General features: G+C 37.0%; 1 protein-coding gene across 1 annotated transcript; it reads left to right on the plus strand.

Moving 5' to 3' along the window:
- The first annotated feature begins 13,545 nt into the window (after positions 1-13,545).
- Positions 13,546-18,015, plus strand: tac1 (tachykinin precursor 1). The gene is made up of 5 exons (XM_030147757.1): positions 13,546-14,001; positions 15,220-15,322; positions 15,419-15,442; positions 17,283-17,339; positions 17,420-18,015. Exons 1-5 carry the CDS (start codon positions 13,885-13,887, stop codon positions 17,464-17,466), a joined length of 348 nt encoding a protein of 115 aa, XP_030003617.1. The 5' UTR covers positions 13,546-13,884; the 3' UTR covers positions 17,467-18,015.
- The last annotated feature ends 333 nt before the right edge of the window (positions 18,016-18,348 follow it).

Genomic DNA, 18,348 nt, shown 5'->3' on the forward strand with positions numbered 1-18,348 from the left:
CAATTATTACTAAAACATATTTGATAAAATAGAACCAATAAGAGCAAATTTCATGTCAGTATTTGTTACCTGTTTCTTGAGGAAGAAGAAAATATTCTACTTTTCCATCTTAAAAGTTGCTGGTAGCCTTTGAACACATTGATTTCCACCTTTTTTCTATCTTGCTGTCAAGCACTTAGGAGAAAAAGGCAGCAAAATAGCTTCTCACCCATCATTCACTCTTCTGAAGATGCCTTTATTTGTGGTTCTTTTCCAAAGAAACATTACAAGCCAGTCTGCATCCACAGTGCCTTCAACCCAACGGTGTCATTAATGTAAATGTACTGGGCTGGTGGAGTTGAATGGATGATAAAGTCTTCACTTAAAGAGTAAAAAAAGCCTTCTAAACTTTACTTTTTTTTTAACTTTGAACAAGAGGTACTAGTTTGTTTTCAGGCTGTATCATTTGATGATATCATTAATGTTTATTCTGATCAAATTCAGTTTGGTAAAGCTGTGGTAAAGCTCATTTCTTATGTCACACAGACAGTTATCAATATTCCCTCCACATCAGCCACCGCCCACCAGTGAGTATCCATTAAATAGATGGAGCCCAGGGGACCAACTCCATCAAAAGGTCACAGCTTTGTTCATGTAACCAAACTCTCAGCTCAGAAAGTAATTCAGCCACAGATGGAAAGAGTGCATTTTGGGTTCAAATCAAAAGTTGATAAAAAGACCAGAATCTTCATAATTTTGCAGTGAAGTATCAAGCTAGCTGGAATGACTTTGACATTGATTTCAGGAAGTTCTGTTTGAGGAAGCAGATGCATATGTTGTTCACACTTAGACTGAGAAAATGACAGTACATTATTGCACAAGAGACTCCCATAGTCTGCTTTATGATGGCGTATTAGGGTCACATAAAATAAAAACACTTGTCACTACAAGAATAAAATCATGAAGTGTTGAGATAAAACCTGTAATTTTATGAGAATAAAGTTGAATCTTAATTTTACAAGAATGAAGTCATAATATTATAAGAATAATGTTGTCATATTTCCAGAATAAAGCCGTAATATTACGAGAATAACATCATAATTGAAAAACAGATGGGAAAAATATCATAATCTAACCACCGATAGCCCTGCAGTCAACCCCTTCCAGTCAGTTCCTCCTCCACAAAAGAATTAATTTGCTCCAAATCCATTTGGTTCTTCCAATGATACAAACCCAAAGATGTGCAGACTCGCTTCAAAGTCCTTAGACTAGTGATAATGTGTTGATGGTGGGATAATAGGCTCAGTATTTCACCATGTGTAAACCCCAAATGAAAGTATAACCTCACAAAATGTCCCAAGTTCTCCATTATGTGACAAATGGGTATGACTTTATTCTATTTTTCCTGCCTTTTTTTTAAAATTGCGATGTTATTCTTGTAATATTATAGCTTTATTCTCCAAATATCATGCCATCATTCTCATAAAACTATGAGTCTTTTTGTATTCAACTTTATTCTCATAAAATTCCGGGTTTTATTTGCGATATTTTACGGCTTTACTCTCGTAGTGACAAGTGTTTTTATTTCCTTATGTGACCCTAATACACCATCGTACTGCTTTACTGAACTCACTGCACATATGGAAAATTTGTTTAGAATGATTGCTGCCAATTTTTTATAGGAATTTTGACAATGAAATTAACAATGAAATAACACAACAGGTAGTTATCAAAGAAAGAAAATAAAAGCATGAAGCAGAACACCAGCACCTGAGAAGTCCTCTGTATTCCTTTACCCAGTACAAACAGTTTAGGCTTTAACGTTTATAATTACATTTACAACAAGAAAAGCACTCAGAGAGTGCAAACCTCTGCCAAGGCAGATCAGTGCCCCCTCCGATCACCACCAAAATTTAATCATTTCTTCCTTGAGCCAGTATCAACATTTCCTGAATATTTCATGAAAATCCGTCCATAACTTTTTGAGTTATCTTGCTAACAAACAAACAAACAAACAAACACGCATGCACGCAAACACACAAAACAAAGCGATCACAATATCTCCTGGCAGAGGTAATAAAGGTGTGAAATTGATAACATTACAGTAAAAACTGAAATCACAAATAGCCTCAGATAAAATGGACTCATCATCCCTTATGGTTATTTATTGTGCATTATTTATAAACATGTAGGATTTGGTTATACATGATGCAAAATGATGATTTGTCAATGTGTCCTTTCCAAGACTTAAACAACAGCACAAGTCAAGTCAAAGTCAACTTTATTGTGAGTTTTGCCATATTTACATTGCACACAGAAAACTGAAATTACAAAACTCTAGGGCCCCACCATGCAAAACGGTAGAAAAAATACAAAAACAGAAAAAAAAAAAAAAAAAAAAAAATAGAATATGTATAACTATAAACAGAATACAACTATAAACAGCAGGGGGTTGACGAGACAATACACAGGCAATAAAGATGCAACAGTGGCGTTAAACAGATGAGTTATTGGTAATAGATGAGTTGTTGAATTTAAGTGAAGTGCAATATGTGCAATAAAGTAACTAAGTAAAATAAAGTGGCTGAGATCAGTGATCTAAGATTTAGGATTTATGTTTCACCCTTGAAATGAATGACCAGACTCACGTTCATCTTCGTTTTGGGCAACTTTTATTACTGTCCTCAGTTTGTTTTACATCAAGCATTTTTTTAAGTTTCTGCACGACTATACAACAATGCACTGACTCTACTACCCATGAGTCCTTTCGTGTCTCACTCTTAAAGGAGCATGACCATGTTATTACATAGGTACAGTTTTAGAATGAAAAAAAATGAATTACTCAGTTGTGTATATATATGAATAATGTTTTAACCTCTACAATGAAATATAAATTTATAATTATGTACTTATAATTGACTAAATCCTATTACCGTGTAAATAGTTTTTGCTTTTAAATTTCAATGCGCTATATTTAGGAGACTCTAATTGTGGAAATGGCACATTATGTTTTAATTATTGTAAAATTACATGAAAACAAGTGGTGACAGGCACAACAAACCCCGTATTGTAGCATGTATTGTAGCTTATTTTGGCATTGATCCAGCTGATGTCATCATGTCTACGCATGTGCTGATGTCAGCATAGCAATTACCTGTATATACTGTATGTGCCAAGTTTGAAGTAAACTGAAACAAAATGGATGTTTTTATAGACATTTGAAATGTCGCCCATTATAAGTAAATGGGAAAATTGTTTTTTTTTTAATTCATAAAAAATTGATCTTTGACCTACTGTACCCAAAATGTGATCACATCTATTCTGGGTCACTGGCAATCCATAAACCCAATTTGGTATGAATTCAACCAATAATTTTGCTGCTAAAGTGTTAACAAACAAACAAACCGAACCAAAAACAATACACCTTGCCTTTCCTTTGGGGGTGGAGTAATAAGAATTATTCTGTTTTCATTACCATAGAATGAGCCATTTCTATGTACACAGAGATGAGCCTCCTGAGCTGTAGACTCTTCACAGACTCTTCACAGACTCTGCAGCTCAGGACACATTTCTTCTTTTTTGTTCCATTGTGGGTGGTGTTAAATGTGAAGGTGTCGTACTACTATGTTTGAGTGTGGACTAAACCAGTGACTCAAGAGTAAGAAGACGATTGACGTAAGGAGAGAATATAAGAGGATAAAATGGAAATGTAAAATTAGAAATGACCTGTTAACACTACAGTCCACTGTGTCCTGGAGGAGGTGTCACCTACTGAGTCCTTACTCTACACTATCTGCTCTGAGAGGATCACACAGGATTTGGTGTGTGTTTCTCAAGTGTTTCAGAGAATTGTCCAGGCTTTAATAAGTGCTTTTTGAAGTTTGAAATTTTCTTGAAGGTTATAAAAGGTGGTCACCAAAAGCCGTAGTAGTGAGTAGAATACTGTTCTATTCACACCGAAAATAATCCTTTTGGACTGGGTTTTTTAATGCCTTTTACATAATTGTGATTAATGTTATTATTGTGGTATTAATAAGTGCTCCCTGAGGTACTGCAGGATGTTTGGTTGTGGTCATAATCAGCCTTAAGTGGATACTACTCATTTCATGACAATAAAACAACATTTTTGAATCAACAGCTCAGTACTACAATGCATCAAAAATGCAAAAGATGGACGGACGGACGGACAGATAGGCAGGCAGGCAGGCAGGCAGGCAGGCAGGCAGGCAGGCAGGCAGGCAGGCAGGCAGGCAGGCAGGCAGGCAGGCAGGCAGGCAGGCAGGCAGGCAGATAGATAGATAGATAGATAGATAGATAGATAGATAGATAGATAGATAGATAGATAGATAGATAGATAGATAGATAGATAGATAGATAGATAGATAGATAGATAGATAGATAGATAGATAGATAGATAGATAGATAGATAGATAGATAGATAGATAGATCTTAAATGCATATGTGTGGTCATTAAAACTTTACTAAACCAACAAATATAATGTTGACCCAAGACTTGGACACACCTTCTGATTTAACCCATAAGGCAGTGTTTTTCAACCTTGGGGTCAGGACCCCACGTGGGGTCATCTGGAATTCAAATGGGGTTTGAAATTTCTAGTAATTGATAAAAAAATTTTTAAAAAGTACAATTAAAAGCTATATGGTGAGTTGAGACAATCCCAATCCATAAAATACATGACAAACTGTGAGTCTGAAACTGAAGCACTGTGGTACTGTTTATCTGTCAAATGTTCATTGTGGTCAGTTTCAGATGCTGCAGCTCTTTCATAATTCATAGTTTGAGTTCTTGTTTGTTCAGTATTAATTGTCAGCCTTGTAAATCCAAGCTGGACTGACTGTACATATCCTGACCAAGGAAAATAAAATTCTCACTTTGTGCAGTAATCTACACCTGGCTTTTCTGCCTCTGTCCATAATAATATACATTATATAGACTAAATGTGTCTAAAATTAACATTTATTTGCAACATAGTATAGCAAACTATTACATGATCAAAAACAAATTAATTTTAGCAAAAAAAATGTCTCCATTTTGAATGTCTGGGGTCGCCAGAAATTTGTGATGTTAAAATGGAGTCATGAGCCAAAAAAGGTTGGGAACCACTGCCATAAGGACCCAGTGTGACTTCTGTGTCAGTTCCCAAACGAATTTTCTCTCTATTTAACCTTTCCCAAGTGATTTATCACAATTTGTTATATATGATCCTCAGAATTTTGGCTTTTTTCCAGTGAAAATCAACTATTTTCCTATGTTTAATTGACTAATTATGAAGATGTCCATAAAAGCTCAGGGTAAAGTCAAAGGTTATTGTGTCAAAACAGAAAAAAGTGAAGAAAAGGTGACTTTTTGAACAAAATACAGCATTAACTGAATATAAACCCAGTGTGTCCATCCACTGTCACTGATCCAACTCCATGGGTTTTACTGGTGAATCAATGCTGTAGAAGATGACAATGTTTCCACGGTAACTACAGAACCTCTGAACGTCCAAATAGGTCATATCTGATGACCATGAAAAGATGACAAACTGTATTTTACACCAATTATTTATATGCATTGATATTATTAGTGGTTAAACAGTTTAGATCAGTAGATGCTTTTGGTTGACAGTGGATGTTTGGGTCTTTATGGGTTAAATGACAGGAGATGGACCGCAGATGGCCAATAAGTGCTCAGCATCACTGGGAACTCCTTCAAGACTGTTGGAAAACATTTCAGGGGATTACCTCATGAAGCTCATCGAGAGAATACCAAGAATGTGCAAAGCAGTAATTAAAGCTTAAGGTGGCTATTTTGAAGAATCTAAAATATAAAACATGTTTCGAGTCATGTCAGACTTTCTTTTTTTTTTTTTACCTACGTAATGTGTAACTACATACGTGTTCATTCATAGTTTTGATGCCTTCAGTGAGAATCTACAATGTAAATAGTCATGAAAATAAAGTAAAACCACTGGTAGGGTACAAACACAAAACACATTCAGCTGAAATGCACATACCCACATAATCACACACTTATCCATACATGTATATAAATACACATACACATGCACATCATACTGGCCAGTCTGAGTTATCTGTGTCTGTTAAACAAGTTGATGGCAGTTGGTGGAAATGCTTCAAAAAGCTTTATAATCTCCACAAAACACCCATAACACTATCCCCACTGAAAATAGAAAAACAAATTAACTAATTGAGGAAAAAAAAAACTCAGGAAGAGGGATCCCTCTGCCAGGATGGAGAGACAGCACAATAGGTGTTGAATGTACAGACATTTGGATAAAATAAACACAGAAGATCTATAAATATAATGATTTTAGTGTCAAAGTGACTAAGTTGCTATTTTTAAGATGCATAAGTTCAGCAGTCTGTATCATATATTGTGCAGGAAAACAGGTTGCAGCATTGGAAGGATCATGAATGTGAAGTTCATGAAACATATGATTTTTCCACAAGCTGAATTTCCCACTCCTATATCCTGGCTGACATCATCCTCAGGTTACTCCACAAGCTGTGTACAAATTTGATCAGTTCAATTCAGTAAACCACACACTTTCTTACGTCTTGCTCCTTTTCTAGGTCATTTCATGCATTTATCTGATATTTTTGTTCCTTGGGGTGTAATTCAATCAAACATCTACTGAATTAAATAGTGGTGAAATTTAATCTGTGCTTTGTGGAAAAGTGTATTAAAGGCCCCTATGGAGACCCCTGGACACCAGGGAGTGAGCCACGGGAGTAAAGTGTTTCACCACTTTCTCTAATTAAAGTACTGAGGGGCCACTAGCAGGAGACTGATTACCATTCTATGTTTTATGGATGTAAAAAAAAAAAAAAAAAAAAAAGTGAAATAATGATGAAAACAAAGCTTGTGTGCACATAAAGAAACCTGACAGTGATGTGCAAGAGTTTATGGAGCAAACTGGGATTTTACAATGTTTTCCATGCAGCAAATGCAGCTCATTTAAACTGCTGTGGGAGGTTTTTAGTGGGAATTTAAGTAGATTTAGTGGAGAAAAATGCACTACCTTTGTGCTTTGAACAGCTCAGATGATTACCACACATGAATACACAGGAGATTCTGATCTAAATAAAAGTGATTGTACTTTATTCACACACAAAGAATTATTCCAGTCATTAACTCCTCTCCATAAATATGATTGAAACTGCTGCACTGGATTTATTCAATAATCAGAATCATTTATCCCAGGGGGAAATTATTTATAGTGTTATAGTTGCTCCATTCAAGTATTATAAAAAGTAGCAGGAAAGAAACTATCAATATAATATAAATAATAAAATAAAAAATATACTGTATATACATACATTTATATAAAGTTCTAAATGTACAAACATTTATAGCTCTGAATGTACACATACCTAATATACATATTAAAATACTTCACTAGACCAGGGGTGTCAAACTCCTTTTAGTTCAGAGCCACATTCAGCCCAATATGATCTGAAGAGGACTGGACCACTAAAATAATAACAGTAAAAAAAAAAAATTACATTATGAAATGTAATTATCGTTACAAAAGTTTCCTTAAAAATGTGAATAGCATAAACAACCTGAAATTTCTTAAGAATAATAAATGCAATTTTAACAATATTACGCCTCAGTTTATCATTTATGTTACATGTGTAACAACTTACAGATCACAGTGGATGTATAATGACAGAAAACATTTAGTAAAAGGCAGAATATTGTTAAAATTGCACTTACTTCTCTTAAGACTTTTCAGGTTGTTCATATTTGTTCAGGTTATTCACATATTTTTTTTGTGAAAGAATAGTTTGTAAATGTAAACAATTTCAGGTAATTATATTTTTTTACACTAAAACAAAGACAAACATTTGGAGTTATCATTATTTATAGGTTATTATGATATTATTTTTACTGGTCTGACCCATTTGAGATTGAATTGTTCTGTGTGTGGAGCCTAAATTAAAATGATTTTGACTGCTTTGATTGTTAATATCTTCAGTGTAATTTTTGCGTTTGACAAATTGATCCCATGGGCTGGATTGGACCCTTTGGCGGGCTGATTTTGGCCCATGGGCCGTATGTTTGACACCTGTGTACTAGACAATATGTTATCATTATATTTAAAGAAATATAAGTGTGCAAAATAATGTGTATAATTATAATTATAAGGTTATAAAGTGGAATTAAACACTTATAGTAGTTCTATTCAATACCAAGTTTCAGTTCCATGACACCAGCAGTCAACTATGGAGTTTATTTATTCCTCTTTTTCCATAATAACCACAGAAAAAGTATATTTCTCTAAATGCACAGTCATTTACGTTATACAGCTTATCATATTTTTAGCACAGGTCACTAAACGGAGCTCTGAGGCTCATGTCTATGGCAGCCATCTGCTTCTCTTGCTGGAAAATAAACTAAATGAGCTCCTGCTGTGGAATATGTGGTGAACATGTGATACCCACAGAGAACATTGACAGGTTGTAGCGCCCTTTAAATGATCACAACACCTTGAGTTTAACAAGAAACAATATGTGATGCTGTGGCCTATATGTTCAGAATTTTATTGTATCTTCAGAGTGTCTCCTGCATCATTTTACATTAGTGAATAATGACTTCATTAGTTGGAAGATGATGTAATTACAGTTAAATGTATGATCCCATTCCTTCATTTACCAATGTCTCTAATGAAGTTCTAGTCAAGGCAAGTGTTACAATTCTACCAAACCCTAAACATCCTATTTGTACATTTCCATTCATTTAAAGATCCTTGTGATAAATTTTGTTTCTCATATTAATATTTGAACAACCAGGCTATTTTAATTTAAATATAGATGAAATCACAGTCACAGGATCTATGTTTACACCCGAGATTTTCTCATTCCAGTTGCTCATGCATTATCTATTGGCACTGTGTTGCTTTGAATCAGTCATCTCCTCCAACAAATTATCTGCTCTGGATTCATTCCATGCACAAAATCAACTAATTCCCTAATATATCCATGCATTATATGAGCATGTTAGAGTCCCATTTGCTTTTGGATGTGTTCAGGAGATTGTCCACAGTGACCTACTAAGTAATCCAACTGTTGATATTGCCTACGTATGCTCTCTGGACCGATATGGCCACGTCTCCCTATCTGCATATTTGTTTATCTCTAGATGCCACAACTTCAAAAGCACTGGCCGTCTTTTCGCCTCCTACATCTCCCTTTTCAAAGCTCCTCCGTGGTAACTCCCTCCCATGGTTCCAACAACTCCATCACCTCTCTATGTCTCTCTCTCCTCACCTCCCCCTTCCGTCTGTTAATTGGATGAGCTGTCACAGTTGTGAGCGTGATTAAATTCCGGGCTGGAGTTGCTCTGTGACCACAGGGCCCCCTCGGTGGAGATAAGCAATGGATATCTGGTGTGAACGTATTCACATTCGCTTTGCCTGTGCAGAAGGTTTAACAGAACATCTCATCCTATGGGTCATTACACACTGTAAGACCGGAAGTTGTATTTACTAAAATACTTTAATTACAAAAATGATTTAAGTTTTATGACATTGCCATAAAATGTTCAGTATATTCTACTAATTTGTAGACATAGTTGAAAGTACAAAAAAGTTTAAGTTGAAGGGATTTAAATCACTAAGTTTGAGTCATGACCACACCTTTTTATCTCCGCGTTCCATTGTGGGTATTGGGCATGTTGTTGAAAATGTGTTATTCTTCTGTGCAGGGGTTCAGCGGGTTGTGGTGTTAGTGTTAATTTTGACTTAATTTGCATATGGCAATGTTTATTGGCCTTTTGTGTTTGTTTTTGTATTTTTGTAGAGCTGCACCATGAGTGAGAGCCGAAGGCCCAACAATGGCTTTCCTGTTCATCCAATGTGACTTTTTGTAAGTGATGAGACTATTGGGTTTTTGAAGGGAATTGTTCAAGCAGGAGCCATTCACTGAATAGAGACAATTGAAAAACTGTCTCTTCTATGTTTTTTGTATAATTTGGAAACACCAACATTTTAGTGACTAAATAGGCTACATGTGATGATTGACATTACATTTTAAAGGTGTTTAATTGGCGCGGCAGTAAATATTATCTTACTGTAAAAAAGAATAGTTAGTTTAAATGTGTGGGCTAAATACATGACATGAGAAGTGACATTGGGCAAATGCTGGAATTTGACAAAACATCACGGTACATTATGTGGACTAGTCTGTAGCCTAAAACTGAAGAAGAAAATAATACATTTTCTTATGACATAACATTTTATTCTCCTCAAAACAAGAACGATAAATGTGAGTTTTCAAATGGCGGTGCAAATTATTCATTGACCCAGACTTGAAAGACGTATTTTTTTTTGCAAATACTGTATTACAACTTTCATGCCCATCTTTTCTTTCTGAAAAGTGCATCCAAATACTCCTCCTTTTTCTTTGGCTCATTACTCACAGGTGGTCACTCACTCACTTTCAAACTTTTCTCCGGTTTTGACCAGTCTTCCAGCTCCGCCTTCTTGAGTATGCTCACCTTACGCTTCAAACTGTTGTTTTTTTGCTAACTTCTTGCCATGAGACATGCACATTGCACAAGCACTCTTTTTTTTCTGCTCGAACATTCTCCTCCTGCCCAATGCCTCCCCTGTGGTGCTAAACTGACAGGCAATCGGACACTCCCTCCTTAAAAAATAAATAAATAATTTTTTTTTTTTTTTTTTTTTTTTTAAATCAAGGGCTCTTTACAAAGACTCGGTTCCCATTGTTCATTTCAAAGAGTCGTTCAAAAGATTCGATTCGTTCATGAACGTCACATCACTAGTTTCTGTACAATGGAAATCTTTGTCATACAAGGACCGGACTGCCCTTAGCAAAGGGCCCCGGACCCCATACTCCCGAAGCACCCCCCACAAGATACCACGAGGGACACGGTCGAACGCCTTCTCCAGATCCACAAAACACATGTGGACTGGTTGGGCGAACTCCCATGAACCCTCGAGCACCCGATGGAGAGTATAGAGCTGGTCCAGCGTTCCACGACCAGGACGAAAACCGCATTGTTCCTCCTGGATCAGGGAGGAGCTCGGAGTAGATCCGCTGCTCCTCCGCGTCGAGAGGGGCCAGCTGAGGTGGCTCGGGCATCTGTTTCGGATGCCTCCTGGACGCCTCCCTGGGGAGGTGTTCCGGGCATGTCCCACCAGGGGGAGACCTCAGGGAAGACCCAGGACACGTTGGAGAGACTATGTCTCTCGGCTGGCCTGGGAACGCCTCGGGATCCCCCCGGAAGAGCTGGAGGAGGTGTCTGGGGAGAGGGAAGTCTGGGCATCTGAGCCTGTTTAGACTGTTACCCCCGCGACCCGGCCCCGGATAAGCGGAAGAGAATGGATGGATGGATGGATGGATGGATGGATGGATGGATGGATGGATGGATGGATGGATGGATGGATGGATGGATGGATGGATGGAAATCTTTGTGCGTTGTCATATTACATGCACTTCCTGTACTGGGGACTGACATTTAGCTAACTTCCATCTATGCTGTAATATATTAGATGGAATAATTATACAAAGCACTTTAAATTGCAAAAGATTTCAATTTTTAATCAACTTATGATTGAGTAAAATGACCTGATGATATTAAGTCTAATGATTATACAAAGCAATTGATATTGCAACAAATTTTAAGTTAAATTAATCCTTTCATGCATACTGGTCACTACAGTGGACAGCTATTCTACAGCTGTTCTCATGTATATTCATGGATTTCAATTCATACCATTACTGTAACTGTGCTGTTCTTGATTAACCTGATCTGCACTAACATGTTTGAGTGTAAATCAGTTGCTAATTGTCATAAGACTATAATTAACAGGACTCTTAAACAAAAAGTTGTTCGTTTTTGTTTTTGTTTTTTTGCATATAATCTCCATGAAGTGAGTAATAACTAGTATTAGAGTATGTTAAAAATGTGAGAAAACATCCAATTAGCTGCATTAAAAATGTTTTTAGTTCATAGTTTTCACACAGTATATCACTTTCTGATGATGGTTTTAAATACATGTTTGTTTGCTTTAAAAATGAAACACATGGTGTCCAGCTGAGTGGACATTTTTGTAACGGCATGAAAAATCGGTTCATTACAAAAATTATCAATCGCACTGATTTTTTTCATGACTAAAGAGGAATAAAAACACTCAGGACAAAAATCACAACTAAGGCTCTCGTAACTCATGCATGAAAGGGTTAACTTGGCGTTTAGTGTGTTGTACTTAAAATAGCAATTCCATTCAAATCAAGCATTTAAGTTTAATACACTCAAGTTTCCATTACTCATTACTTACATATGAGTTACCTGAGATTTTTTAAGTAAACTCAACTATCCGGTCTTACAGTGCATGTCGGAGTCCCGTAATCAGGCATGACTTGGATATGTTCACCACTGACATGAGGTCAAATATGCCAAACAGGGCCAGTTAATGCACAACATCCTTCATAAATACACCTTTTCATGTAAAGTGGTGTGGCATCATGGATACATTGAACAGATGTATGAATGACACTTGCCACGTAAGACAGACTGAAGGGAAAACATTTGCATTCGCCAGTAGCACATGGGTAAATAAAATGGACTTATTGTAACCGGGATAAAGGCACTTAAGCAAATCAAGCCTTTATTCAGTTGTGTGGATGCTGAACTTGACATGGCAGTGTACTCCTCTATTCATCCTCAACATCCTACTCTTAAAAAAACAGCTTTTCGAATGGAAATTAGTGGCACCCAGAGGTCACAGGCAGCTCCAACGAGTCTTGTTCCTGTTCTGTTCAGGCTTTGATATGCGAGGTTGGTACACATTTTACATTTTCTTTGAGCAAGAAATAGAAATATATCAGATACAGGGAGCAGAGGGGGTTTAAGGTGTGTTCAAAGTCAACATAGAAACGACGCAATTACCATTCAGTAATTGAATAAAAAAAAAAAAAAGAAAATACAAGGATTACAAAGCTTCAGTAAAAAGTGTTGTTAAACGTAAAGGCTACGTAAGACTGCGTGCGTCATCACATCTGTACGTGACTGCTGCGTTATTAGATAGTAGCTACGTGACATACACTTCACATCTGCTGTTAGTTTAAGTAATATAATATGAAAAAAAAAAAAAAAAACAGCACTCAAAGTTAAAAAATGTCTCCATTTAGTGTGAATCACAACTTTTAATTTGATGTAAAATTAAGCAACATTAAGCTACAGTCAAAAAAAACAAAAAAACAAAACACTTATATGGGGCTATATATTTTATCAGGGTACTTTCCCGTCCGCTATAAACGATAAAATTCTTCTGATAGCCTACAGGTGTTGAACATGATATAACAGGACACGATGAAACTTAATTAGACAGTGGAAAATCTCCAGTGACGCATATAATTTACAAGTCGTGATAACGAAAGTGCGGATGGAGTAACTTAAGTAAACTCAAGTACTGGTCTATACTCACTGCTGGGCTCAGGTAATCACACTACTGTGACGGCGTTACCAGGCAACACCGCGAGACCGCTATATAGGAGCGCGTGAAAGACTCAGCGGATAGGAGTAGTGCGCACGAGACCGAAGGGGAAGTTGGTGCATCCGCAGAGCGCGAGGAGCAATTTGGAGACAGTGGCAGGAGCCTGGCACAGCGTCCTGACGCACGCACTATGGACTACTGCTGAGCTCTGACGGAGGAGCAGTGCGCACACAACAGCAGCTCAGCCCTTCACTCCTTTCCTGTTTTCTGTTTTTTATGTTTTGGAATTAACTGTTGTCGCTTTAAAAAAAAAAAAAAAAAAAAAAAAAAAAGTTTTATAACGACAAGTAATATCAGAGTTAATTGAAGTGAGCAGAGCTGCGTCGAGAAACAAACAAGTGTTTTGGCCAAAATGAAGTTGCTGCTTTTACCAGTTTTAATGGCTTTTTTCGCCATCACTCAAGTTTTTTGCGAGGAAAACAACCCAAGAGAAGAGGCTGACTACTGGACAAGCAGTAATCAAATTCAGGTAGATCACAGTAACTTTGTCTAAGTGCTTAATATTAGACTTTGTATTAATGAATGTATAGTTTCATTTATTTATGGAGAATAGTGAGTCTTTAAAGCTGTTTCATTTTGCGCTTTTGTTTGACCAAATAATGACATTAAAGAGTGGCTTTTTTTTTTCTAATAATACCTAATGATGAATTTAGGTAAGGTCAATTCATCATCAAATAGCCTATTAAATATGAGATTTTTAGATTAACCTGTCGACAGATCGATGTTACTACTTTTGAATGGATTTTAACTTAACTGTGATATATATATTCTGCGACTTTTAACAACTTGTAAATTATTGAACCTGAACCTCCTCCTCTCCTTTTGAGAAATATCTTAGTGTTATTTTTGTCATATTTTGGCTGTGCGCACTGGTGAAAGAGCGTGATTTAGAAAACAGATTATTGTTAAAAATGACTGAGAACACTGATCAACAATCTAGAAAGGAGTCAGATGTTGCACCGATGCCACTTTTATATATGTTCCCCCAGTGTATTGTTAAAATAAATTGATAATTGAAGTTTTTTCAGTGTAATGTTTTATGAAACAGATTGCTGCAGAATGGAGGATGGATGGTGATGCAGTCCTCAGAGCAGGTTACCCAATGGGAAAATTGAATAAAAGCTTAAGTGCATGGTATACTGGGGTCTACAGCCCAGAATATCTCCATCGACATGAAACGCACGTCCTGTGTTTGACTTTGCAAGATGGAAACGTGCCAAGCTGCACGGCTAATAGTCTAAACGCATTGGCTGGGGCCACTCTGCAGATGAATACCAGGACCATAAATCACGACAACGTTGAGCGGGAGACATTAGTGGCCCCCAGGTCTACATCAAGACTAATGCATACTGTAGAAATATATCCTGAGATGGAAATAGAAACGTCTAATGATGGCTCAAAAATTCAAGGCCCATATTGGTTATTACTGTGGGTGTGAGTGGAAGGGGAGTGGGGGCAGGTGGGGTTTGTATAAGCAAATCACACATCACATCTAGATACACAAGACTTATGGGGTTTGTGGTAATTATAGTATGACTGAAGCAAATGTTAAGGGGAAAAATGTAAAATTATTGAAGAAAAAGTACAAAGATGTCACAATATTTAACCTTCATCACCAAGCAAATGTCTGTTAATATTCCCAGCTGTCTCATTCATTCATTCATTCATTCATTTATCTTACTCCCAGGATCCTTGGCTTGCCAACGACCCATTCAGAGAAATCCTGCTGAGGATGACAAGAAAGCCTCGGCCGCATCAGTTCATCGGCCTGATGGGGAAGCGTTCTATGGGTAAACAGCACAGCTTTAACCTCTCCACTGTTTATTGTATCATTCCCTTATACATTCGTTCTCAAAACTTTGTCCTTTTACTTCTTTCTCCTCCAGCTAATGCACAGATCACCCACAAAAGTAAGTAGAGTTCACAGCTAGTCATTTGTTCATTCCTTTCATTTACAGTCGTGACAGTTCAATTACTTGTATTATTAAGACCTAGAAGTTCTGACAGATGAATCAGTGGTGTCATTTATTAGACTTCCCTTAATTCTAATATACAGGAAACGTTTGGGCCTCATGTCTTATTCCTGGTCACTTTGGCTGGATGGTTCATTGTCCGGTTCAAAACCTAATGTTTGTATATGTAGGTTTTTAGAGTGTAGTTTAATGGAAACAATAAAGAAAAGAAAATGAAATGTCTTAGACAAGGACATAACCAAGGCCCCCCACTCCCAAGAAAAACACAGTATGAAACATTTTGGAAGTATAACATTTTCTTTAAGGTTTTTCCCCCAAAAAATTTAATTCACAATAATGTCAGGGATGTGGAATTAGTTCAGAAGAATTGTAATCACTGTCCTCCTCCTAAACGACTTTGGCTGGAAGATAAAGTCTTAGTGCAATGCTTTCAAAAGTTAAAATACACTTACATTTAAAAAAAAAAAAAAAAAAAAAAAAAAAAAAAGGATTAAGAAATGTTGATTTTAATGTAAAGACAACATTTGTGGAGGTGCATCATTGTTAACTAGTTATAATATTTTCTTGTGTAATCATAGTCAATTAAATCCAAAGATTTTTCTTTATGATGTGCATTTTAATGTGAATTCACATTGGACGCAGCAGAAAATTCTGTGTCCAACCATTAGCGCTGGGAATATTCTTGTCATATAATTTATTGTTATTAATATTATAACATCTTCCTCCTATGGAAAGCATAAACATGCATTATAATTAACTTCACTCTTTCTTTTTATGTCAGCAGTTTAAAAACAGTGGGCAGAGCATTTCACAGTTTAATTAACGGTAACTGGAGACTATTGTGTGTGTTTTTGTTGTCTTTTGAAGACGGTCCACATTAATTTGTCAGTAACGGAGGTGGTCTGGAGTACAAGTCTGTGTGGAAGAGAGGGAAGAGATAAAGAGCATAGAATGAGGAGGAGGGGATTTTCCCCTTTCTTTGTCAGGTTTCTTGTTTTTCTGTCTTGATTAGTCACCCACTCAGTGATGCAACATGGTGCAGCATAAGTATACATCCAATTTATTCCTCTTATGCAGCCATGACCATAAGTCACTCATCATTAGGGTGAGGGAGAGTGCTGGGATCAATGCCCCAAGGACATCCGGGAGTTAAATTGGATTGTTTACGCTTGTGAAGGATAGAAGGCGCTTGGAATTTTTCTCTTCACTTCTAACGAGAATGTCTTCCCATTCATTCTTCCTTGCTGCCGTAAACACAAAATGAAAAATGCAGCCAAGGCCCTACAGTTTTATTAGTTTTCTTGCAATAACTTCAGATTTTACACATTTACAGTCGAATGTCATCAGTATAATGCAAGTAATGATATGTGTAATGTTCGATATTTCCTCAGAGGATTCCATAGTTTAACACCCCAATCCAATACAGCCCCCCCAAACCTGCTCCTCCTGATCGTATTACAGTCCATTACCGTGATTGACGGGGACTCCAGTCAGTCTGTGATGCAGCTGTCTGTCAGGTTTACACCGGTTCTACCTATCCCAGAGTGCATTAAAAGTCTGAACAAGCACGCCTGGATTTGACTCAGCTGAAGTCGAAACACTTCAGATTACAAGTTTAAAGACCCTTAATGAAGGAGTTTGTAAAGGTAGACATAACTCCGCAGTGTTTCTAAAAACCTTATTATGTCCTTGGATAGACTGATGTAAAATGCTATTGTTGCCTCATCTTTGTTGCTTTGTTAGATACTGTTTCAGAGAGCTGATCTTTTCATTGCAGGGCATAAAGTCAACTCTTTTGTCGGGTTAATGGGGAAACGGAGCCAAGAGGAGCCAGGTACTTTCATTTTAAACATATATGTGATATTTTTGTGAAAGCTCCGGACACACTCTTTAACATGGCTTCTCCTTTTGCAGATTCCTACGAGTGGAGCACAATACAGACGTATGACAGGCGCCGCTAAACAGCCATCTCCTCACCTACCTGCTTCTCATTTTTGCTATTCCTCATCCATAGGAGGGGTACTCGACCCTGGTTTTGTTTTCTCAAAACTGTGTATAGCTGTTAGTCAAATAAAAAAAATTATGTTTCCACATTGTAGTGATGTAGCAGTGCTGTACCTGTGCCAATTTCATTTGTCCAAGCAGAAGGTGGAAAGAGGTGAGACGGTGAAATGATGTCATTATCAATGTTTGTGGTTTCTGTGACCATTTTAGACCATCTGCCATGCCACAAAAATGTTGTTGTGGACCATCCAAGCAAGGCCATACCCCTGGGGTATGCTGAAAATTGCACTGCCAAAGTCACTGTCTAGTGCCTCATAACTGTTTAATTGCAGCTGATTGTTCTATAAATACAACACACGTGAGACAGGTTCTCATTTTGCTTTTAAGTGACTTTATTAGAGCTGTTGTGTTTTCCACATGGACACATGGTGTGACATGACAGAATATCTGTGTGTTCTAGTGGTTTGACAAATATTAAAATTATTTTCTTTACTGGTTCAACTTCAGTTTGCTATTGTGAATTCCTTTTGATCTGTGGTAAATATTAATGTACTGTAAAGGTAAACTGAGATGAGAGAGCCCCCTAGTGGACGACAGATGTACTGCATGATGCATGCACATTACATAGAGCTCAGTACAAATTCATCTTGAGTGGCTCTAGAGGAGATCTCAACTGAGAATATAACCCTTCAGCTTGGCCTTTAGACACTACTGAATTGCATTAGGGGAAACTAGCATTTTTTTAAGTATACAAAGAGTATGTTTTGTCAATTCTTTTTCAATTCTATACTGACTAGTGAGAAGAAACTACACCCGAGAACCCTGATTGTAAAAATAAA

The sequence above is a fragment of the Sphaeramia orbicularis genome, chromosome 11 (assembly GCF_902148855.1).
Source record: "Sphaeramia orbicularis chromosome 11, fSphaOr1.1, whole genome shotgun sequence".
NCBI lineage: Eukaryota > Metazoa > Chordata > Actinopteri > Kurtiformes > Apogonidae > Sphaeramia > Sphaeramia orbicularis.